The sequence below is a fragment of the Monodelphis domestica genome, chromosome 2 (genome assembly GCF_027887165.1).
Source record: "Monodelphis domestica isolate mMonDom1 chromosome 2, mMonDom1.pri, whole genome shotgun sequence".
Taxonomy (NCBI): Eukaryota; Metazoa; Chordata; class Mammalia; order Didelphimorphia; family Didelphidae; genus Monodelphis; species Monodelphis domestica.
The window spans coordinates 499310561-499333958 of NC_077228.1; the positions used below are offsets into that span (position 1 = coordinate 499310561).

Sequence of the window (23398 nt, forward strand, 5' to 3'; positions counted from 1 at the left end):
TACAGCTCTAGGTTTGAAATCAGGAGGCTATGGGTTCAAGTCTCAGCTCTGAAACTTACTTAGCTGTATGATCCTTAACCTCACAGTACCCTGAACCAACACAGCTAGTAAGTGTCTGATCCAGATTTGAACTCAAGTCTCTTTGACTTCCAGCATCACATTCTATCCACTATACCACCTAGCCACCATCTTTGTATCCTGAAATTTTCATATTTATTGATACTTAATATTGATATTCATAGTGAAAAAAGAAAAATGTATAAAGTGTGAGGGACTTGGCAACTTTAGAGATACTGACCTAAGTCTGAATATCACTCTTAAGGTCTCTGGTTCAATTTGCAGAACTCAAACTGTCGTAATATAAGTTTGGACTGTAGCTTTCAGCGGCCAGGGCTTTCTTTTCCCCCCTGTGCTCTCCTTCTCTCATTCTCACTGATACCTAAAGTGAGATCCATGGGTTAGAGAGAGATCCATGAGAATATGGGGAACCAATACAGACAGAAGCCCAGAAATATGTCCTCAAAATGAACAAGAATTAAAGGTGCAATGCAACAGAAACATCTCAGACACACCTCTGCTGGAAGGGTGGTGCCCTGGGAAAGGAGAGGAAAGGAGGTCTCACTACATTTTCTTGGCTCAAGAAGGAAAAGGAAGAGGAAACCAGACTGGGATCTAGGATTCTCCCTTAGCAGTAGCAAGCAAAAGAGGACTTCCTCTTTCTCCCTTAAGTTTCTATCAGAAATGGGGATCCCACTCCCATGACAAGTCAGCTCAGGTCTTGTGGATTTCCTGCCCTTTTCCCCTCCAGCAGAGGTAGTGTTTTGTAGTGGAGAAGGGGATGAACATAGAAGTCAGGGAAGCTGATACTTACCATCCGAGTGTTCACTCACTCATTCTCATCCTTTAAATACTACTCATTTCCTTCCTTGATCCCTTAAATTCCCTGAGTTTTTGCTGAACTTTCTACCCGCTCATTTAAAAATCTTAGTTCCAAGGCATAAGGAGAAGAGACATTCAGAAATGAAGGAAGGAAACCATCCTTTAACAATAGAATTAAACTGCAAAGGGAGACTGAGAAAAGTGCAGGCACATGCTCTGGACTTCTCTTTTTATTTCTGGGGTCCTTTTGAGAGCTTCTCAACTCTTAGGGACATAAAAGCATTCACTCTCTTTCACTGCTGTGACCTTCTCAGACAAGCCTGGTGAAGAAGACAGCATGGTGGCATGGAAATCATGGAAATCAAAGCTTTTGAATCATACCTTAGACACTTCCTAACTGTATGCTCATAGGAAAATCAATTAATCTTTCAGAGTCTCAGTTTCCTCATCCATCAAATGGGGACAATAATACTCCTTCTCCCCATTTCACATAGGTAGTTGAGAAAAAAGTACTTTGAAGACTTGCAACAAACATTTTAGGACTGGGATTTTGGGGCTACAGGATCAAGAATTTGGAGCTAGAAGGAACCTTAGAGGGCATCAAGTCCAATAAGGTGACTAAGTTTCCTCACAAACTCTTTCAACTCTCCATTGCGGTTTTATCTCCCAACAACCTGGGCAGCAGGCAGTACAGGGAAAATGATAATACTCCCCAGGACCACTACCCCTAATAAAAAATGGCACGTGTTAACTATTAGTCAACAGTCATTGCCTCACAAAAGCCCTTGACAATTTAAAAAGCATATTCTTTTGCCCTGGTATCTCATGTAAGCCTAGAAAGGTTGAATGAATTGCCAAGATCACATAGTTAATATATGGCAGGGTCCAGATGGGAATGCCAAGGAAGACTGGATTAGTTCAGGAATTTACACATACATTTACACATTTACACATTCATGGTCCTCACCGCAATCCTGTAAGGTGACATGGCAGCAGGTAGTGTCCTTCCTATATGACAAACAGGACAAATGGAGGTGACAGAAATTTGTCCAAGGATTTGTATTAAATCACTATTGCCCTAGATTTCCTTTCTTCTAGGGTAGAAAGTGTCATTTTCATGTTAGAGTTGGGAAAAAAGAAATAACGTACATTTATTAGTGATTTGAGCAAGGACATTTGTCCAGAGCTTCTGAAAACTTCTCAAAGAGAACCAAAGGGACAATGGGGAAGAGAAGGGGACAGAAAGAGATGAAGGGAGTGCACTGGGATGAGTTGGATCTACCAGTGGAGATTTTAGGGCAGAGGACCAAGAGGTGGAAATGATCTTAGAGTTTTACCTCTCAGCAAGGAAGCCAGGATCACTGGAAGAAAAATATATGGAGGATAGTAAAATATTAAAACACTAGGAAAGAAGGAATCAGTGTTAAAGGCTTGAAAAGTCAGAGAATTTTATGTTTGATCCTGGAAGTGATAGGGAGCCACTGTAGTTTATTAAGTAGTGAGGTGACATAGTCAGATCAATTCTTTGGGAAAATCACGTTGACAGCTGAGGGAAGAATGGAGTGGAATTGGAGAATGTGAGAAAAGGAGATCAACCAACAGGATATCATTACTTTAATTGATAAAGACTGAAGATTAATTTTCTTATTCTGCAGCTTAACCTTACTAAAATGCTGGCACAATGAAAATATATGACAATTTTCTTTCATTCTCAAGCTAGAAAGTGTCTGACCTAAGACAAAAATTCTCTTTCATTGAAAAATATATGATATTACTATTCTTGTTATAGACACTGAATCCATCTAGATGTTTGGAGTAGGTTAAGTGAGTTGCCCAGGATCACACGAGTACTGCCAAGATTTCTAGACACTCTGATGCTAAATTGAGTTTTTTCTCTCCTTCCACAACTTAAAATAACTCATTCTGATTACATTTTCCTGTGCTCCCTTGCACTCTCTTTCTCTTTCTGTTTTTCTCTTTCTATTCCTCCATTGTCCCTAGAAATTCCTAATAATTGCCATCAGATAACTATTTTTAAGCCTATACTTTGATAATATAACAGAATCAAATAATTTTTTTTGTCATAGGGGTAGCTAGGAGGTGGATAAAGCATTGGGCTTGGATTCAGGAAGAATTACCTTCCTGATTTCAAATCTAGCTTCAAACATTTACTAGCTGTGTGACCCTGGGCAAGTCATATAACCCTGTTTGCCTCAGTTTCTTGTCTAAATTGACCTAGAAAAGGAAATGGCAAACCATTCCAATATCTATGCCAAGAAAATCCTAAAAAGATTCATGAAGAGTCAGACATAATTGAAATGACTCAACAACAACAAAAACAACATAGTCATATATTCCAAAAGGTAACTGAAAAAAAAATTCCCATTATCCCATCCTTTATAAATGGTCACCAAGCCAGGGTTTAAAGACCTCCATGGGAGAGGCAATCACATTCCAGTTTGGACAGGTATAATTATTAAGAATTTTCCCCAATATCATTTCTAAATTTAGATGCTCACAAATTCTACCTCTGCCCTTGGTGCTATCCTTGAGCTCTACAGAGCCCAAATCTATACTATTTCATAGGACAGACCTTTTAGAACTTGAGGATTTGAATCATGCCTGACCTGGGTCTTCTCTTCTCCCCACTAATGACCTCTAGTTCCTTCACTTCGTCCTGTTATGGTTCTAGGCACCTCATGTTCTTGGTTACCTTCCTCTGAACGTTCTCCAGTTTCCCTGTATTCTTCTTAAACTGTGGGTACCCCAAATGACCACAATGCTTGTCAGTTTGGTCTCATCAGATAAGAGTAGTAGGACTATTGCCTCTTGATTCCAGGAACCTTGCTTGTGAACAGAGAAGATGCCATTTTTGGCTTACCCATCAACCTACTGACTCAAAGTGAGATGGCAATCCACCTAACCCACGGAGCTATTACAGAAACTTTGTTATCTAATGTCATCACATCCATCTGGTATGATTATAGTAGAACTCCCACTCCCCAACCCTCATGCTCAAGAACATTGAAACCACAACAAATAGATTTGGTTTTTAAATTTTATTATGAAATTTTTGTCCATTAGACATTCATTGAATCCATCAGGTGACCCAAAGAATTTTAAGAAAGAGAGACTAGGCTGTTAATGAAGGTCCCCACAGGGGACAGATGTCTTCCAGAAGTGCAAAGAATATGAAAAATACCCAGAGCTACCACCAAATAATTTATACTATTTACATACATTTACATAAATCTCACAGATAAAAAAGAATTATAATAAGGGAGAAATCTTATGACTGTGGAATTAGCTTGGTCCATATCTTTTTAAAGTTCATTGACCAAGGCCCTAAGCCCCTCAGTTCATCTCCAGTTCCTCCATATAGGTCTGAACCCAGGCATCACTGGGATTGGCACATACTTCACGCCCTCTTTTGGTCTGGAACCTGTAAAGAGAAGAGGGGAGATGAGAGGTCAAGGAGCTTTTCAGCTTGAGATAGAGATGTTTCCCCAACACAAGTCTAGCACTGACAACTTCCTACATATTTCTGGAGAATCTTAAAGGACAATCCTCATCTCTTAACAATATCTCTCAATTCTTATGTCAATTAGGTTTTCTCTGGAGACCTGTTCAGTAGGAAGTTCAAGAAAACTTGACTTGGTATAAAATTCCTGTGACTTCAGTTTTTCTCTCTCCCTTCCATGAGTGGCTCCCATCTTGATCCAAGGAGAACTAAACCTTGGCCAAAGATGACCAGTGTCACTTCTTTCCCTTGTAACCAGAGTCTCCCCTGAGTTGTCTCATTTATCTATTAGACCAAGTTGCAGAATGGCCCCATTTACTCTTCCCTTACTCTCCCTAAAGAGATTCAGAGAGTAGTTAGATACTCACACCACAGCTGGCTGGGAACACAGGCTGCTGGTCTCATAATAGTCTATCACAAATTTTCGGTGGATCTGTTGGCTGACATAGGAGAAGCAGCAGGAGGTGGGAGGGTCAGAGCCCACTGTAGAGAAAGAGGAGGCATGAGATGAGCAAGGTCAGTGTTCCCACTCCACGTCCCTTAGCTACTGCCTGTATCCCAGGGACAAGCTCTGTGTCAGGCACACTGGAGGTGTGATCCTTATTCTGCTTCTCTCCAGTACTAGGTAGGATTCTCAGTGTGCCTGGAGAAGAATCAGGCTTGCTGTTCTCATCCCCACTGGGGATATTTGGAGGAAACCTAAAGTGTGGGAGCTAGAAGAGATGTCAGAGATCTACCCATCCAATTCCTGCCTTTTGTCAAGGAAACCACTTTCTGAAAATTACATGGATATGTTGTGAGAAAGCCTGAATAAGAACTGAATCAGGTACTGAACACAATCTAATGCCCTTTTTGCTCTCTTCGCCTGCCTTTAGCTTTCACCTCAACCAGCATATACTGTCAAGGATATGGTATTTTTTTTTTACTATTTCTTGATTTTATTTGAAGACTTCTGTAATTGTTGGTTCTTGTCCTTACACTGAACCAAAGTTCTCTAAGTGCTACCAATCGCTCCTAGCTTTGCCTTCTGCTGCCAACATATACCTAACCCAACTACATGGCAACTCTTCAAATATTCAAATGTTAGTCACACAGACCCAAATCTTCTCTTTTTCACAATAACATCCCCACTTCTTTCAACTCATTATTGTCTGGAATGGCACCCAATCTTCTTTCCATCTTGCATGGTAATGTTTTCAAATCCAAAAAGCATAGAAATCTTTCTTGTTCCTACTCCTCCTTTTCAGTGCTCCTCCCTCCCTAGAAGATCTCTAGGATCAGACTAAGCTTATGTCCTATCAGGATGCCATATAGTTTATGACCAGAGCCTGGGCTCAGCCACAAAGAGTCAGAGAAAGCTCACTTACATGGTGCAGAAGATGCCAGATTGCTGAAGGCCATGACCATGAGGATGGAGAGAGTAGCCACAGAAACCTTCATGATTCTGAAAGGAAAGAGGTGTTGTAGGAGCAGAGCACAATGTAAGAGACTCTGGATATCTGTGTCTGTGTCTCGTGCTTGAACTCTGCTTTTATAGGAGTTTGTAGGGATATCCAGAAAGAAGGAACATAAAAGAAGTGGAAATTCCTGGGTAGAACTGATGTCATGGTAGGAATAGGAAACTGGAAAGTGAACCTAGGAAATGTAAGGCTGTTACTAGGGAGTAAAGTTCTCTTCCTCAGATCAGTTTCATCATGGGGGAGGGGTGGAAATGGAGGGTAAAGAGAGAGAAATGTGGGGTGGTAAGGGTGCTAAAGGGGAAGTGGTAAACTTGAGCTAGAAGCGGAGACAGATGAGACACATCCAAAACTAAATCAGGAGTGTTTTGTCAACCATTGATATGGAGGTGTCTTCAACGTGACCTTTATCCTGCATTGGTATCATAACTGCCCAGATTTTAGGATTACAGATGGAGAGCCAGAAAGGTCCTTAGTGATCTAGCCCAACACCTACATTTTATAGCTAAAGAAACTGTGGCCCAAAGAGAATTGACTTGCTTAAGATCATGTAGCAGTCAGAAACAGATTTTAGATATTCTCCCAGGTCTGCTGACTCCATGTATTTATACTTACTGAGAATGGAACATATGAGGAACCACCTATGGTCCTTTAAGGGCACTCATGGACATTGTTTGTGCAAATGGTGGCCATGGGAAGGTCCACCTGGACATGACCCATCCTTATATCTGCTGTGATGATATTAACAACCTCCATTTATATAACACTTTAAGGATAAAGATTTTGACATTGATAATCTCATTTCATCTTCACATCAACTTTATTAAGTAGGTAACATTGGTATTCTCTCTAGTTTATTTATGACAAAATGGAAACTTGATCTAGAGTGAACAGAACCCTAGGAAGGCCTGGGTTCAAGTCTCATCTCTGAAACTTACTAGGTATGAGATCTTTAATCTCATAATACCACCAGTTAACACTCTATATAAATGGTTTATAGAACAGTTGCTATATAATTACCAATTATTATTAAATTACTTATATAACCTTTAATAACCAGGAAGTGACAGATTCGGGATTTGACCTTAGACCATTTGACTTCAGACAGTTTTACAAACTATGAGGCACACACTATGGGAGAGGAGATAACATGAGAGCCTCTGAGGAGGATGCGCATATAAAACAATGAGTAGAATTATGGAATATTTTTTTAGTTCACAACCATTACATATGCACCCTTTTTATCCAAGAAAAATTAAATTTCTGTGAAAGAAGAGAAAAGAAGTTTTGGGAGGAAGACAGAGATGTATGTGAATAAAATGTTACTATTTAACGAGTCTAAAAGTGGTGAGGTAGGACAGGGATCTCCTTCAATTTTTCTGCAATTTGGGAAATGTAATTTTTCTGTCCAGGTTTGGAGTCAGCAGATCTGGGACCAGATAGGGGATCTGCCTCTGATTATTGGTGTGTCCTTGGATAAGTTACTTCTCTCTGGACCACAGTATTTCTTTAAACCCTTGCCTAGAATCGCCTAGAATTTAAACCCTTGTCTTAGAATCAATACTAAGTATCGGTTCCAGGGCAAAAGAATAGTAAGGACTACACAATTGGAAATAAGTGACTTGCCCAGAGTCATACAGTTATGAAGTGGATAAATCCTGATTTGAATCCAGGACCTCCCATCTCTAGCTCTGGCTCTCTATCTACTGGGCCACCTCCCTGCTCTTAGACCATAGTTTTTTTGTTGTTTTTTTTTGGCATAAAATGAGGATGTGAATCTATATAACTTAGGACTTCGTAGTTCTAAAAGTATAATCCTAAGATCTAAGCAGTTATGATATCAAAACAGCAGTAAGGTCTTACTGAATACTTCAGATCAATGGTAAACAAACTCTCCTTCCTATTTGTTTTGTATTTGATTCATCTGTCTCTGCTACCATCTCAAGTTTACCACTTCCCCCTCAGTCCCCTCATCACTCCACTACGCAAACATTTCTCCTCTCTCCAGCTACCCTCTTCTTTCCCCCATGATGAAACTGCACTGAAGAAGAGAACCTCAGCCCCAGGCACCAGCCTTACATTTCCTGGGCTCATTTTTTAGTTTCCAACTCCCACCCTGACACATGGAACGCCCTGTGGTATGTGGTGTGAGATTTTGGTCTATTCTTGATTTCTGTCTGATTCTTTTCCAATGTTTCTAATAGTTTGGGTCATATACAGAATGCTGACCCAAGTGGGCAATACCTTTGGGTTTACTAAACACTCCTCTGCTATGGTCCCATGCTTCTATTTCTGAAGGAAGTGAACAAAACCTGGAGAAGAACTGGTAAATGGCTAAAGTATTGTCAATGGAAAAATAATCAAACCAGGCTAGAATGTTGATCATTACAATAAGTAATCATTCTAGCCAAAAAAACTGATGTGAAAGCCTGCTTACCACCTTTTCACGGGCAGATGATAGACTACAGTTGACAAATGAGATAATATTTTGCTTTGTTTTGCTCAGTTATACATAATTTGTTATAGAGGAGAATTTCTTTGGGGCAACTGATAGCAATGTAGAAAAAAAGGAGAAATAAAGAAAAACACATCAATGAGAAATTGAGGGAGAAAAAGGATACAAAAGAACAAAAGGAATTCTAGAAAGGGACACAAATAAGCAGGGAAGTTTATTTACCATTAGCAAAAACTTAATGTATAACTAAAAATACCAAACTATATTCAGTAGATGTTCACACATTCATACACCTTTTTCCTGTTCTTTATGTATTTGCTGTTGTTCAGTCATATTGTTGTGGGGGGGGGGCTTGAGGTGAACCCTTGGGGTTTGGGATGGGTACCCTTTGCAAGAATGCAAGACTCCATAACTTAGCTTAGAAATAAAAAAAGAAATTTATTAATTTAAAGGTCATGTTGAATTTTATTTGGAGGACAGCATAGATGGGATGCTGCATCGTACAGGGATGTGTTCTGGGTCTTTTATACTCTTCAAAAACAGGGCTAATAACGTGGCCAGTAATGGAATGAGGTTGGGCAGGTGGGGGGGGGGGGAATCTTTGTTCTCTGACGGGGTGATCCTCATAGTTTAGGGGGTGAGTAGATGTCTTAGATACAACCAGATGGAATCAAAGTATAGCCTGGAGGTGTATCTCTGTGTCCATCTTGGAATCTAGGGGAGAATCTTTCTCTAGGGGGTCTTTCCTTATCGTAAATCTTTGCTGTCCAGGTAAACCCTTTCCTCAACACTAGCAAGAACACAAGGAAGGAAAGGAATTTTCCTGCTTACAGTTTGACATGAAGCACTTTTATAATTTGGGGGTACAAAGGGAAACTCAGAGTCCCATGCCAATGTCAGGCATGCATGACTCCATTTGGTGTTTTCTTGACAGAGATACTAGAGTGGCTTGCCATCTTCTTCTCCAGCTCATTTTATAGATTAGGAAGTTTAGGCAAACAGGGTTAAATAATTTGCCCAGGGTCATATAGATAGCAAGTATCTGATATCAGATTTGAATTCAGATCTTTCTTACTTCAGATATGTTGCTCTATCTACTCTACCAACCTACCTACCCTCTTCATCCATCAAAATGTTTATATTTATTGATATTTTGACGTTCATAATAAAAAGAAAAAACATAATGTGTGAGATGGAAATTTTGGAGATACTATGACAAAGGTTTGGATATGACTCTCTTATGGTCAGTGGCTTGGTTTGTAGTACCCAAACTTGTCTTAATATAGGTTTAGACTGTGGTTTTTCTCTATGGCCAGGGCTTCCTCTTCCTTCCTGTGCTGAGAGCTGAGAGTTATAAGGTCTTTATCCCTCTTTCATCCTCAGTGTCTTGATATTTAAACTACTACACATGGGATACAGAGAGATCCAAAGGAATATGGGGAACCAGTGTAGACAGAAACAACACAGACTATGTCCCCCAAAAGTCAGAGAATTAACAGTGCAATGTAGGGAAACCACAGAAACATCTTAATCAGACCTTCCTTGGAACTGTGGGACCCCGAGAAAGGAAGAGAAATGAGACAAAAAGGAGGTCTCACTACATTCTCCTGAATCAAGAAGGAAGAGGGAAGAGGAGATCTGATTAGGGTCTAGGATTCTCCCTTTGCAGTAGGAAGCAGAGAGGACTTCTTTCTCCCTTAAGTTTCTTTTCTTTTCTTTTTTTTATCTTACAACAGACCATATTTTTATTCTCATATAGCTGGCTAAAAGGTTCAGAGAATCCTGCTGTGCTTAAAGTATATGTTGATTTAATTAATTGGGAGGAAATCAACAAATTATAGAATGCATTTCTCTTCCTCTTCATCTGCCACAAATGTTGATCTAAAAGCTGCATTTAGTTAGTCTTTTTCAAGTATCCATTACAAGCTCTGCCATAAAGATTGACCAAGCAAGCATCCCATGAAATTTTTCTTGTCGTCATTGGACAATGAATCCAATTCATTTGCTTATTATAATCCTTAGCCATGGCTTCCTTTTGTTCACTAGTTTCATTCAGAGCAACAATGTGAAGACGAACATGACTTGGGTCATCCATTGAGTGTGTCATGGAGGTCAATGGATGATAATCTCATGTTTAAAGTACCAAAAGTTGTTTATAGATGGTGTTTCTTTGCCTCTTCTTCCCCCTTCCAAACTGAGCAATTCTAATGGGTTGTGATAGGTAAATAATATAATCGCCTCCTCCTAGGATGAGTTTTCATGCACTCACTTCAGTTGGTCTTCCAAAGGAAGCTTCTGAAGCAGCTTTCAAAATCTCAAGGTCACTTCCACACCACTGAACTTGTGGACAGCTCATGAATTAGTGTATTACAAATGTAAGCTTTTGTAAAGCATTGAATTATTGATAAGATACTAAGTCTTCACTGCTCTAGTGGTTTCTGAGTGCTCTGGCCCCCAGGTTACCCTGGCAGAGCAATGAATTCATAAAATGAAAAGAATTAGGAGTAGGTGCATTGTCTGTTGTCCTATGAGACTTCTTCTTTGTAGCAGGGATGAATCTATACATCTTAACCCTTTTCCTGCCTCCTTAGCTTAGTCCTCATGACAAGCTCTGCAAACCAGGAAAAAAAGAAAAAAGAAAAAAGCTAACTGGTCACTTTTGATTTTTATCTCTGCAATTATCCTATACGGAGCAAAAAAAAAATCAATTTAATTTTAATTAACCCCTTGTTCTCCCTAATTATCCATTCATTTAGACTGTCTTTTTTTCCCCACTGGAGTCTTTAAGAGGTCAGAAAAACACTGACAAAATGAAGACAAATAACTGAAAGGATTTCACTGTATTCATCAGTAGGCAGTTTTAGAAGCTTTTTTTTTTTTAATTACCATTCCAAAATGCAAAAAAGTCACATAAAAATAGGAAATAGTCTCATCTTCTTTCTTTTCTCTAGAAATTGTGTTCAGTTATCAATCGAAGTATTTAAACTTCAAATTAACCTCCAATCAAAAAATCCATTGTGTAGCACTGGGTCTTTTTAATAGCCAATATGCAATATAATAAATGGAATTTACTTAAAAGAATAGCCAACCTCATTTATAATCAAGTTTGTTGGAATATTATGTTCTGTGACTGTTCACCATAGTAACATATCTATTCTGATTTTTCTTGATATATTATAGAATCTTTAATAATTAGCAAAAATGTGGTGCCCTGGGAAAGGAAAGGAAATGAGGTCTCACTACATTTTCTTGGCTCAAGAAGGAAAAGGAAGAGGAAACCAGACTGGGATCTAGGATTCTCCCTTAGCAGTAGCAAGCAAAAGAGGACTTCCTCTTTCTCCCTTAAGTTTCTATCAGAAATGGGGATCCCACTCCCATGACAAGTCAGCTCAGGTCTTGTGGATTTCCTGCCCTTTTCCCCTCCAGCAGAGGTAGTGTTTTGTAGTGGAGAAGGGGATGAACATAGAAGTCAGGGAAGCTGATACTTACCATCCGAGTGTTCACTCACTCATTCTCATCCTTTAAATACTACTCATTTCCTTCCTTGATCCCTTAAATTCCCTGAGTTTTTGCTGAACTTTCTACCCGCTCATTTAAAAATCTTAGTTCCAAGGCATAAGGAGAAGAGACATTCAGAAATGAAGGAAGGAAACCATCCTTTAACAATAGAATTAAACTGCAAAGGGAGACTGAGAAAAGTGCAGGCACATGCTCTGGACTTCTCTTTTTATTTCTGGGGTCCTTTTGAGAGCTTCTCAACTCTTAGGGACATAAAAGCATTCACTCTCTTTCACTGCTGTGACCTTCTCAGACAAGCCTGGTGAAGAAGACAGCATGGTGGCATGGAAATCATGGAAATCAAAGCTTTTGAATCATACCTTAGACACTTCCTAACTGTATGCTCATAGGAAAATCAATTAATCTTTCAGAGTCTCAGTTTCCTCATCCATCAAATGGGGACAATAATACTCCTTCTCCCCATTTCACATAGGTAGTTGAGAAAAAAGTACTTTGAAGACTTGCAACAAACATTTTAGGACTGGGATTTTGGGGCTACAGGATCAAGAATTTGGAGCTAGAAGGAACCTTAGAGGGCATCAAGTCCAATAAGGTGACTAAGTTTCCTCACAAACTCTTTCAACTCTCCATTGCGGTTTTATCTCCCAACAACCTGGGCAGCAGGCAGTACAGGGAAAATGATAATACTCCCCAGGACCACTACCCCTAATAAAAAATGGCACGTGTTAACTATTAGTCAACAGTCATTGCCTCACAAAAGCCCTTGACAATTTAAAAAGCATATTCTTTTGCCCTGGTATCTCATGTAAGCCTAGAAAAGTTGAATGAATTGCTCAAGATCACATAGTTAATGCATGACAGGGTCCAAATGGGAATGCCAAGGAAGACTGGATTAGTTCAGGAATTTACACATACAATAGTTCATGGTCCTCACCGCAATCCTGTGAGGTGGTATAGCAGCAGGTAATGTCATGCCCATAAGACAAATTAGGAACCTGAGTCACAAAGAGATGACAGGGCTTTAACCAAAGCTTTCCTCCTAGGTTTCCTGTCTTTTAGGGCAGAAAGTGCTATATCCACATTAGAGTTGGGGAAAACTAAAATATAGTTATTCCTGATTAGTCCAAGGGCATTCAGGCAGAGCTTCTGACATCTCAGAGGGAACTAAAGGGACAATTGGGAAAAGGAGGCAAAGGGATGTGAAGGGAGTCAATTGGGGCAAGTTGGGTTTTCCAGTTGAGAATGTAGGGCAGAGGACCAATAGGCAGAAATGGCATCTATGTCTTGTGGGAGGAACAGCAAAGAGGCCAGTGTCACTGGTTGGGAGAATGTGTGGAGACAGTAAAGTGTTAGAAAACCGGGAAGGTAAGAAGGAGACAGGGTGTCAAAAAGAGAATTTTATATTTTATCATAGAGGTGATAGGGAGCCACTGGAATTTACTGAGTAGGAGCATTGGGAAAGCCACTTTGACAACTGACTGAAGGATGGAGTAGAAAGAGGATAATGCGAGCGAAGGAGATTGGCCATGAGGGCATCATTATGTTAAGTGATAAAGGATACAACTTAACTTTACAAAGAAAGAAACAATGAAAAGCTCTGAGCTAACAATTTTTTTTAAATCTAAAACTAGAAATTGTCTGAACTAGGATGAGAATTTGAATCTTGCCACTTGAAACCCATATTGGACAGTTTACTATAGGTTTCTCCTTCATTGGAAAGTATGATTTTGCTATTGTGGTTAAATACACTAAATCCATCTGGATATTTTGAGTAAGTGACTTACTCATGGTTACACCAGTAATGTCAGGGTTTGAACTTGGCCACTGATGCTAAATTGAGCATTTTATTTTTTGCCAAACCTTTTTTAAATTAATTATCTTTTTAAATCCTTATCTTCCATCTTAAAATCAATATTGTGTATTAGTTCCAAGGTAAGCGAGTGGTAAAGGCTAAGCAATAGGGGTTAAGTGACTTGCCCAGGGTCACAAAGTTAGGAAGTGCCTATTCTGATTACAACTTTCCTCTGTGTATGTGTCTCTCTCTGTCTCTGTCTCTGTCTCTCTTCTCTCTCTCTCTCTCTCTCTCTCTCTCTCTCTCTCTCTCTCTCTCTCTCTCTCTCTCTCTCTCTTTCTTTCTCTCTCTTTCTCTTTCTCTCTGTCTCTCTCTCCTGCATGTCTCTGTTTCTGCCTCTGTCTGTCTCTCTGTTTCTCTGTCTCTTCTGACTCTGTGTCTCTCCCTCCCATCCTCCCTCCATCTTCCTTGATATTACCTTACAACTGCTACAAGATAGCTATTTTCAGCCTATATGCTGCAATATTACAGAATCAAAGAATATTTTACTCTTGGAGCAGATAGGTGGCAGAGAGGATAAAGTGCTGGGCCTGGAGTCCAGAAGACTCATCATCTACCTGATTTCAAATATGTACTCAAACACTTATTAGCTGGGCAAGTCACTTCATCCTGTTTACCTCAGTTTCCTCATCTGTCAAATGGACTAGAGAAGAAAATGCAAACCACTCCAGTATCTATGCCAAGAAAACTCCAAATGGGATCTTAAAGAGTTGGACATGACTGAAATGACTCAACATCAACAATATAGTCATCTATACCTAAAGGTAACTTTAAAAACTCCCCATTATCACATCCTTTGTAAATGGTCACCAAGCCTCGATTTAAAAACCTCCAAGGGAGAGGGAACTAACCATAATTGGAGATAATCCATCCCAGTTTGGACCAGGTATAATTGTTAAAAATGTTTTCCTAATGTCAAGTCTAAATTTAGATCTTCACAAATGTCATCTCTTGGATCTATCTTTGGGCTCCAGCGGGCACAAATATACACTCTTTCACAGGATACATGTTCTAATACTTGGAGAAAGGAATCATACTTGACCTAGGGCTTCTTTTCTCCCCACTAGCCACCCTTAGTTCCCTCACCTCATCCTCTTGTGAGTCTAAATACCTAATGTTCTGGGTTGCCTTCCTCTGAACAAGATTCTCCAGCTTCCCAATAGTCTTCTTAAATTGTGGATAGCAAAAATTACTTCCTTATTACCTGTTGTCTTTTTAGACCTGAACAATAGGACTATTGCCTCTCTTTTACTGAACTAGGACAAGAAACTTGCTTCTCAGCACAGGAAAACATTTTATTTTTGGCTTACCCATTGCCCTGCTGATTCAAAGTGAGATGGCAATCCAACTAACCCACAGAGCTATTATAGAAATTTTATTGTCTAATACTGCCACACCCATCTGATACAATAATAGAACTCCCCAACCCCTCATCCGCAAAGAACATGGAAGACAGAGTAAAAAAATATGGTTTTAAAATTTTTTATTCTGGAATCTTTGTCCTTTAGACATTTATAGAATCTAGTAGATGACCCAAAGGATTCTAAAGACAAGAGACTAGACTGGTAATCAAGGTCCCCACTAGTGACAAATGTCTTCCAAAAGTGCAAATAGTACAATCAAATACCCAGTGCCACTACAAAATAATTTACATGAACTAAATATCACAGATAAAAAGGAGTTGTAATGGGGAGTAGATCTCAGGAAAACTGGAGTCACAGAGATTCATTCTGACTGCAGAATTCCTTAGCTTGGTCTATGTTCCATGAGGATAAATTGGCAAGGTCCTGAGCCCCTCAGTTCAGCTCCAGTTCCTCCATATAGGTCTGAACCCAGGCATCACTGGGGTTGGCACACAACTGACGGCCTCTCTTGGTCTGGAACCTGTGGAGGGTGAAGGAAGGAAATAAGAGACCACAGAGCTTTTTAGCTGTAGGTAAAGATGTTTCTTTATGTCCCCCCTTTACCCCATGTCTAGCACTGAAAACTTCTTGCATACCTCTGGAGAATCTTAAAGGACAATCATCACCTCTAACAGCATCTCTCAAGTCTTATAAGTCAATTAGGTTTTCTCTAAAGACCTATCCAGTAGGAAGTTTGTCAAGAAAACTTGACTTGGTTTAAAATTCCTGAGGCTTAAGTTTCTCTCTCCCCCTTGCATGAGTAGCTGCCATCTTGATCCATGGAGAATGGAGCCCCCTGGGTGATTTCTTTCCCTTATAACCAGAGTTGCACCTGAGTTGTCTCATTTATCTATTAGACCAAGTTGCAGAATGGCCCCATTTACTCTTCCCTTACTCTCTCCTTGTATCCCCTAAAGAGATTCAGGGAGTAGTTAGATACTCACACCACAGCTGGCTGGGAACACAGGCTGCTGGTCTCATAATAGTCTGTCACAAATTTTCTGTGGATCTGTTGGCTGACATAGGAGAAGCAGCAGGAGGTGGGAGGGTCAGAGCCCACTGTAGAGAAAGAGGAGGCATGAGATGAGCAAGGTCAGTGTTCCCACTCCACCTTCCTTAGCTACTGCCTGTATCCCAGGGACAAGCTCTGTGTCAGGCACACTGGAGATGTGGCTCCCTTATCCTGCTTCCTTCCAGTACCAGGTGGGATTCTCAATGTGTCTGGAGAAGGATCAGGCTTATTGTTCCCATCCCCATTGGGGATAATTGGAAGAAACTTGAAGCATGGGAGCTAGAAGAGATGTCAGAGATCTACCCATCCAATTCCTAATCTTTGTCAAGAGGCCACTTGCTAGAAATTGCATGGGTCTTTATCGGCTGAGCCAGAATGAGAATTTAGGCAGACACAGAACTCAGGCTACTGTCCTTTCTTCTCTCATCTCCAGTTTAATTTTACATGATAACCAACACATACTATCAAGAACGTGGTAATGTTTTCAAGTCCAAAAGGTGTAGAAACCTTTCTGTTCCTGCTCATCCCTTTCAGTTCCCTCCCTCCCCAATCACAACAGATCCCTATGATCAGACTAGGTTCCCTCCTATAAGGGCTCTGTCCAACTTAATATCAGAGGCTAGGCACAGCCACAGAGGGTAGGAGAGAGCTTACTTACTTGGTACAGATAATGCCAGAGAGCTGAAGGCCATGACCATGAAGATGGAGAGGGCAACCACAGAGATCTTCATGATCCTGAGAGGAGAGAGGTGTTGGAGGAGTAGAGCACAAGCTAAGAGATCCTGGAGATCTGTGTCTGTGTCTCACACTTGGACTCTTTCTTTATAGGGGTTTCTAGGAGTACCCAGAAAGAAAGAAGGAACATTAAAGGTATGGAAACTCCAGGGCAGAGCTGATGTCATGATGGCAGTAGGAAACTGTAAAGTGTGCCCAGAAAACTTGAGGCTGGTGTCAAGAGCTGAGGTTCTCTTTCTTGGGGCAGTTTCATCATGGGAGAAAAGTAGGGGGAGATGGAGGAAGGAGAAATGTGGGGTGGCAAAGGCGCTAAAAGGGAAGTGGTAAACTTGAGTTAGAAGAAGAGACAGATGAAACACACGCAAAACTAAGTCAAAATGAGGGTTTTGTTGACCATTGATATAGAGGAATATTCAGCCTGACCTTCAGGTTGCTTTGATATCTTAACTGATCTTGGGTTTGTATATTGAGAATTAGAAGGGTCCTGGATGGTTAATAACCTCCTTTCCTAGCTCAAAAAACTATGGCCCAAAGAGAAGTGACTTGTCCAAAGTTACACAAGTAGTTCAAAACTGATCTTGCATATGGTCCCAGGTCTGCTGACTCTATGTCTCTCTTTTATTTAAAACCCTAACATTCTGTTTTAAAATCAATACTATGTATACTGTGTAGGGTTAGGTGATGGAGGGTTAACGAGGAAGGGTTTGAGACAAGATTTAAACCTATGACCTGTCCTGCTCCTCTAACATCTCTCTCCTTTCAAGATCATGAACCTGTCACTTCTTGGTTATTAAAACTTGGATAAGCTTCCATGAGTTGTCCTTTATATTCAAAAAGGAATAAAATGATGCCACTATGTCGGAGTCAATGATCAGCATTTCTAACCAACTGATCAAATCAATATGAGCTCAGAAGGCTTTATCAAGGGTTGGGCAGAAAAGGCCTGTATGATCATTTGGGTTGAAAATGTCTCTAAATTTGCACATCTTGTATTTCTTTTGAGCAACTGATGTTTCAAAGGAAATACTCTTTTCTCTTCTTTATCTCACGTAAGGGTTTGTTTATTGGGGGAAACAGGAAAGATGGAGGATGGAGGTAAGAAGGATGGGATTTCCCTATCTACAGGGAGCCTTGGGTTAGACAATATTGAGAGAAATGGCAATTCAGTCACTAGCATGAAACAGAGCCAGTCAGAGAGATATATAAGAACTATTGTCTACTACTTCTTCTGCCTTCAAATCAGCCAGGCCACCTCCAACTTTACTATCCCAAGTCCCAGAGATAAAACCCAGCTTCTTCCTTCACATCAGCCTGAAAACCCAAAGACCCAGAAAAAGTCCAGCAGTTGGCTTGACTCCAAACTGCTTTTCCCAGTCACATTCCAAAAGGGTCTTCATTTGACTGGCAGCTGACCCATCTCCAGCTTCTGTCTTGCTGCATTTTCTTGTAATTTCTCTCTTCTCCACATTCCTCCCTTTTTGTCTTTTTTTAAAAATGCACCCTGCATTTTTTATTGATACTTACCTTTTTGATGTATTTCCTTATATAGCTATAACTATCTAATTCTTAACCCTGTCCTGTCTTAAATATTCCTTTACCCTCCCACAACAACAAATCCTAATCTTATCTTAGCTATCCTGTCTATCTAATTCTATGCTAAGTTTTGGGTATAGGAGAATGGTTTAGGTAATAGGGATTTACATGAACATGGTTTTGACATAATAACTAATCATGGAACAATTTTTAAAAATAATTCCAACAATTTCAACAGTGTTTTTTGAATATGTAACTGTCTTATCTCCTAATGTCTATAAATTCAACCAATAAAATTTTCTATTACTAACAATTGCTAACCTACAATTATAATGTAATCTAACTTCTATACGTAAGTAGTTTTATGTCTGTCCCTACCTCCCTAAGACTGTAAACAAATTTTCTAAACTGTCCCTATAGTTAGTCATTAGAACATTAATAAAATATTCTAATATAGTTAGTTTGTTAAAACATTAGTATTTACATGTGTACATAGATTGTATTTATATAGATTTACACATGTACATCCATATACATTGTTCTTGATTTCAGTGCAAACTCAAAGGAATATCTTTGTTTGTTTGAATTTTCCACAGAAATTTATATATCATTGTGACTTCTGTGTTTTGCAACTATGCATATGATGTATACTTACCATTCCATGAGATATCTTCCTGCATTATATTTTAGTGTAGCATGTGTATGTATTCATGTGATGTTAACATGTCTGTCTGTCTGTCTTACATAACCTCATGATCATAAGTCCAAACTTTCAAAGTCCTTCCATGTCCTTTGATGTTGATTGTAGAAACTCTGTGTCTTTCGTCATCTGGTCACTCTTGATTGTAGTCCTGTGTTCTTCAATTCAGGAACAAACTGGAACAATCAGGAACATACTGGAACAATCAGGAACATATATGTGTATAAGGCTTTTACATGTGCATGTCTGTAAGATTGAAATTTTCATTGTGCATAGAAGTAAGCTATGAGTTCTTCATGATTGCTTGTCAGAATTTATTAATTCTTCATGTGTGGAAGTAAGCATTACATGTGTTTATCTTCATGCATGGAAGTAAGCTTTACTTATGTTCATTTTCATGGGTGTGTGTAAGCAGTATAGGTTCTTAGATTTATTGTTAAGAATATGAATTTGAAGTTTGCTTATCTTTTTGATGTTTGAATTTTCCACAAGGAGATTAATTATATGTTTTCTTTAATTATGTCCTGGAGATAGAATTTGGATATAATGTATTTTGTTTGGTCATGGAGTTATGTGTTCATTTGAAATAACATTGTTTCGTTCTTTTCTGTTACTATGGTTGGCAGAGACTTTGTATAAAATATATAAGCTAGCTATTCTTTGGAGTTAAATTTTAACTGCATGTTTTCCTTTTGTCTGTGTTACTGGCTGTATTTATTTTTGAAACCATTTTATTTGCTTCAGGGGTGCTTTCCTGTTATCATTTTAACATGTGCAATGCTCTCTTGTCTGTAATTTCTGCCGATACCATAGTCTTGTATGTGCTTTCCTTTGTTTTCCATAGGCTCTGTTATTGAATTTTTTAAAATTGTCCTAAGGCTACTCATTATGGGTGTGATGCAATTTTACATGTGAAGCATAGAACCATGGATCTCTTTGATCAACCTTTATAGATGTTGGGGTTGTCATTACGACCATTGTTGGTCCAATCCATCCTGGTTCTGTAGGGGATTCTCTATTAAAATTCTTGACATATACCTTATCTCCTGGTTTTATCTTATGCAATGAAAAATCTAGTGGCATTCTTTGCACAAGCAAGCCCAGTTTCCTTAGTTCTTCTATTCTACATTGTATCTGTTTTAAATATTCATGAAGAAAACATCCCCTTTCAACATGGACATGTATGGTGGCTTTAATGTCCTTCCATGCCAAAGTGGCTGACCATATAGCATTTCAAATGGTGATATAAGCAAGTCAATCCTAGGTCTGATTCTTATGTTGAACAAAACAAGCATAACATTTGTCCATTTTAAGTGTGTTTCTGAACAAAGTTTACCTATCTGTGTCTTCAATTCTTTGTTCATACGCTCGGCCTGACCAGAACTTTGGGGCCAATAAACTGAATAGTAGTTGCATTTAATCCCCAAGGTTTTGTAGATTTCTTGCAGAACTTGGGAAGTGAAATGGGACCCCTTGTCCGAATCTATGGTATCGGGAATGCCATGTCTAGGTATAATCTCTTTTAATAGAAATCTCACTACTGTTGCTGTGTCATTTTTCTTGGATGGACATGCTTCAACTCATCTAGTCAGTCTATCCACAATCACCAATGCATATTTGTATCCCTTGTCTTTAAGCATGTTGATGTAATCAATTTGAATACACTGGAAGGGCATATAGCTGAGTGATCTGCCTCCCAATGCTATGCTCTTAAAATGTCCTTGATTATATCTTCTGCATGTTTCACATGCCTGACAAGTTCTAATGGCATTTGTTGTTATTCTTGAAAACCTCTGTGTGGTATCCAGAATCCCTTGCACTCCGTAATGTCCCTTTGCATGAATTATGGTGCATAGATATTGATACAGCTTTTTAGGGAGAATAGGTTTACCCTTTTGAGCAATCCAGATGCCTTTGATTAGTTTAGCACCTAGCTGCTCTTTCCATGACTGTATTTCTTCTCCATCATAGGCTTCAGTGAGATTATGCCTTTCGATCAGAGAGAAATTCAGCTCATGGTGGGGTCTGAACCTTGCAGTGTATTTTGATGTTATGTCTGCTCTGTCATTCCCTAGAGATATTCTGTCCTTTCCATGAGTATGTGCCTTACAATGGATTATGGCCACCTCTTTAGGAAAGTCTACAGCACTTATAATATGGTCTATTAGTTTTCCATATGCAATTGGTTTCTCAGGTGAAGTTTTATACCCTCTGTTTTTCTATATGTATGATGACCAATGTACTGTGGAGAAAGCATAGTATGAGTCCAGAAAAATATTAGCTCTTTTCCCTCTAGCTAATTCTAAGGCCATGAGCAGAGCCTTGATCTCGGTTCCTTGGGTGCTAACATGACTTGGCAATGATGCATGCCAAAGTGTTCTGTCATTGTCAACTACAACTGGTCCTGTGAATTTTCTCCCATTGCAAATATAGAAGGACCCATCAGTGTATAACTCTATTTCTGGATTGATAAGAGGCGTGTCTTTAAGGCAATCATTTGGTTTGTGCATGAGTTCTGCTATTTTACCACAATCATGTAATTCTTCTACACTGATTGGCAAATCAGGAATCAGAGTCACAGGGTTCAATGGTGCACATCTATGAATTGTGATGTTATCATTGCCTAACAGAATGACTTCATACTGGGATATTGTTGCATCAGTGAATGAATGCATATTCTGCAACCCTAACAGTTTTTCAATTTGGTGTGCAGAATACACATGCAATTTGCATCCCAGTACTATATCACATGATTTCTTGACCATCAGAGCTGTAGCTACTATGCTCCTGAGGCAATGCACCATTCCTTGTGCAACTGAGTCGAGGATAGAACAGTAGAACTCAATAGCCCTTCGATTTAACCCAAAATACTGTGCTAGCATTCCAGAAGTGATGCCTTTCACTTCATGGACATACAAGTGGAATTCTTTCTTATAATCAGGTATTGCCAAAGCTGGAGCTGATAGAATAGCTCCTTTCAACTGTGACAAAGCATGTAAATGTTCTTTGTTCAATTGTAATGGTTCTTTAATGGCTTTTTTTGTCAAATCAGTGAAACATTTGGAAATATAAGAATATCCTACTATGTACTGTCTCAAGAAACCAGCAACCACTAGAAAAGCTCTAAGTTCTTTCTTAGTTCTAGGGATTCCTAGCTTCTGTATGTCTGCTATGCTTTTATTAGAGATTTTCCTGGTGCTCCCCCTCCAGGACAAATCCCAAATATTCAACTGTTGGAAGGACCCACTGAATCTTCTCTTTTGAAACTTTTATGTCCTCTCTTATGAAGCTCTAGCAATAACTTCTTTGAATCCTCCAAACATGTTTTTGGGTCAGGTGATGCTATCAGCAAATCATCCACATAGTATGTTAATCTGCTATGTTTTAAAGTTATGGTGGCTAGATCTCTTTGCAAAAGTTGGCAAAATATTGAAGAAGACTCACAACATCCTTGCACTAATCTAGTAATTTCTCTCTTCTCCACAACTCTAAGGATACAAAACAGTTGTGTTTTTTTTAAACAAGCTTACTTTCTGTCTTAGAATCAATAGTAAGTATTGGTTCCAAGGCAGAAAAGCAGTAAGGGCTAGGCAATGGGAGTTAAGTGATTTTCCCAGGGTCACACAACTACATCTGAAGCTAGATTTGAAACCAGGACCTCCCATCTCTAGGCTTGGCTCGCTCTCTCTCTGTCGAGTTATCTAGCTTTCCTAAGGATACGAAAAATTTTTACATAGATGCTCTCATTTAATGTTTTCAACAACCTCAAGAAGCAAATAGTTAGCATTGTTATTTCCCATTTATTTATGATGAAATGGAGGCTTGCAGTGTAGTGGATAGAGCCCTAGGCTTGAAGTCAAGAAGGTCTGGGTTCACATCCCATATCTGAAAATTACTAATTGTGTGATCTTTAAACTCATAGTATCCGTAGCCAATACTTTATTCAGATGATTTATAGAACAGTTGCCATATAATTACCAGTTATTATTAAGTGGCTTATCCACATTTTAATACCCAATTAACAGATTTCAGGATTCAATCTTAGATCTTGACTTCAGGCAGAGTTTTACAAATTATAGGGCAAACCCTCATGGGAGAGGAGTCAACATGAGAGCCTCTGGAGAGGAGTGTAGATATGAAACAACTATAATTATGGGACATTTTTAAGGTCAGAACTATTACAAATACAGGAAAATTAATGCCAAAGAAGAGAAAACAAGATATGGAGGGAAGATGGAGATATGTGTGAAGACAATGTTACTATATAACTGGTTAGGACAGGTATATCCACTGATTTTCCTGCAATTTGTGAGATATAATTATCCTCTCTAAA

General features: G+C 39.2%; 2 protein-coding genes across 2 annotated transcripts; both read right to left on the bottom strand.

Annotated features, from left to right (window-relative positions):
- Positions 1–3929: 3929 nt before the first annotated feature.
- Positions 3930–5915, bottom strand: LOC100017364 (C-C motif chemokine 4-like). Its single transcript, XM_001367486.4, has 3 exons — positions 5767–5915; positions 4768–4882; positions 3930–4321 (listed from the first exon to the last, which is right to left on the bottom strand). The coding sequence occupies exons 1-3, from the start codon at positions 5837–5839 to the stop codon at positions 4234–4236; spliced, it is 276 nt and encodes a 91-aa protein (XP_001367523.1). The 5' UTR covers positions 5840–5915; the 3' UTR covers positions 3930–4233.
- Positions 5916–15148: 9233 nt separating this feature from the next.
- Positions 15149–17067, bottom strand: LOC100017393 (C-C motif chemokine 4-like). Its single transcript, XM_001367528.4, has 3 exons — positions 16756–17067; positions 16030–16144; positions 15149–15566 (listed from the first exon to the last, which is right to left on the bottom strand). The coding sequence occupies exons 1-3, from the start codon at positions 16826–16828 to the stop codon at positions 15479–15481; spliced, it is 276 nt and encodes a 91-aa protein (XP_001367565.1). The 5' UTR covers positions 16829–17067; the 3' UTR covers positions 15149–15478.
- Between the last annotated feature and the right edge of the window lie 6331 nt (positions 17068–23398).

Bases quoted from the DNA above. Each gene is read 5' to 3' on its own strand.
- LOC100017364 (XM_001367486.4), bottom strand. From the start codon at position 5,839: ATGAAGGTTTCTGTGGCTACTCTCTCCATCCTCATGGTCATGGCCTTC. The intron at 4,883-5,766 runs GTAAGTGAGCTT...CTTTCTCTACAG, and splicing joins TCTGGCATCTTCTGCACCAT to TGGGCTCTGACCCTCCCACC. The intron at 4,322-4,767 runs GTGAGTATCTAA...TTCTCTTTACAG, and splicing joins TGTTCCCAGCCAGCTGTGGT to GTTCCAGACCAAAAGAGGGC.
- LOC100017393 (XM_001367528.4), bottom strand. From the start codon at position 16,828: ATGAAGATCTCTGTGGTTGCCCTCTCCATCTTCATGGTCATGGCCTTC. The intron at 16,145-16,755 runs GTAAGTAAGCTC...CTTTCTCTACAG, and splicing joins TCTGGCATTATCTGTACCAA to TGGGCTCTGACCCTCCCACC. The intron at 15,567-16,029 runs GTGAGTATCTAA...CACCCTCCACAG, and splicing joins TGTTCCCAGCCAGCTGTGGT to GTTCCAGACCAAGAGAGGCC.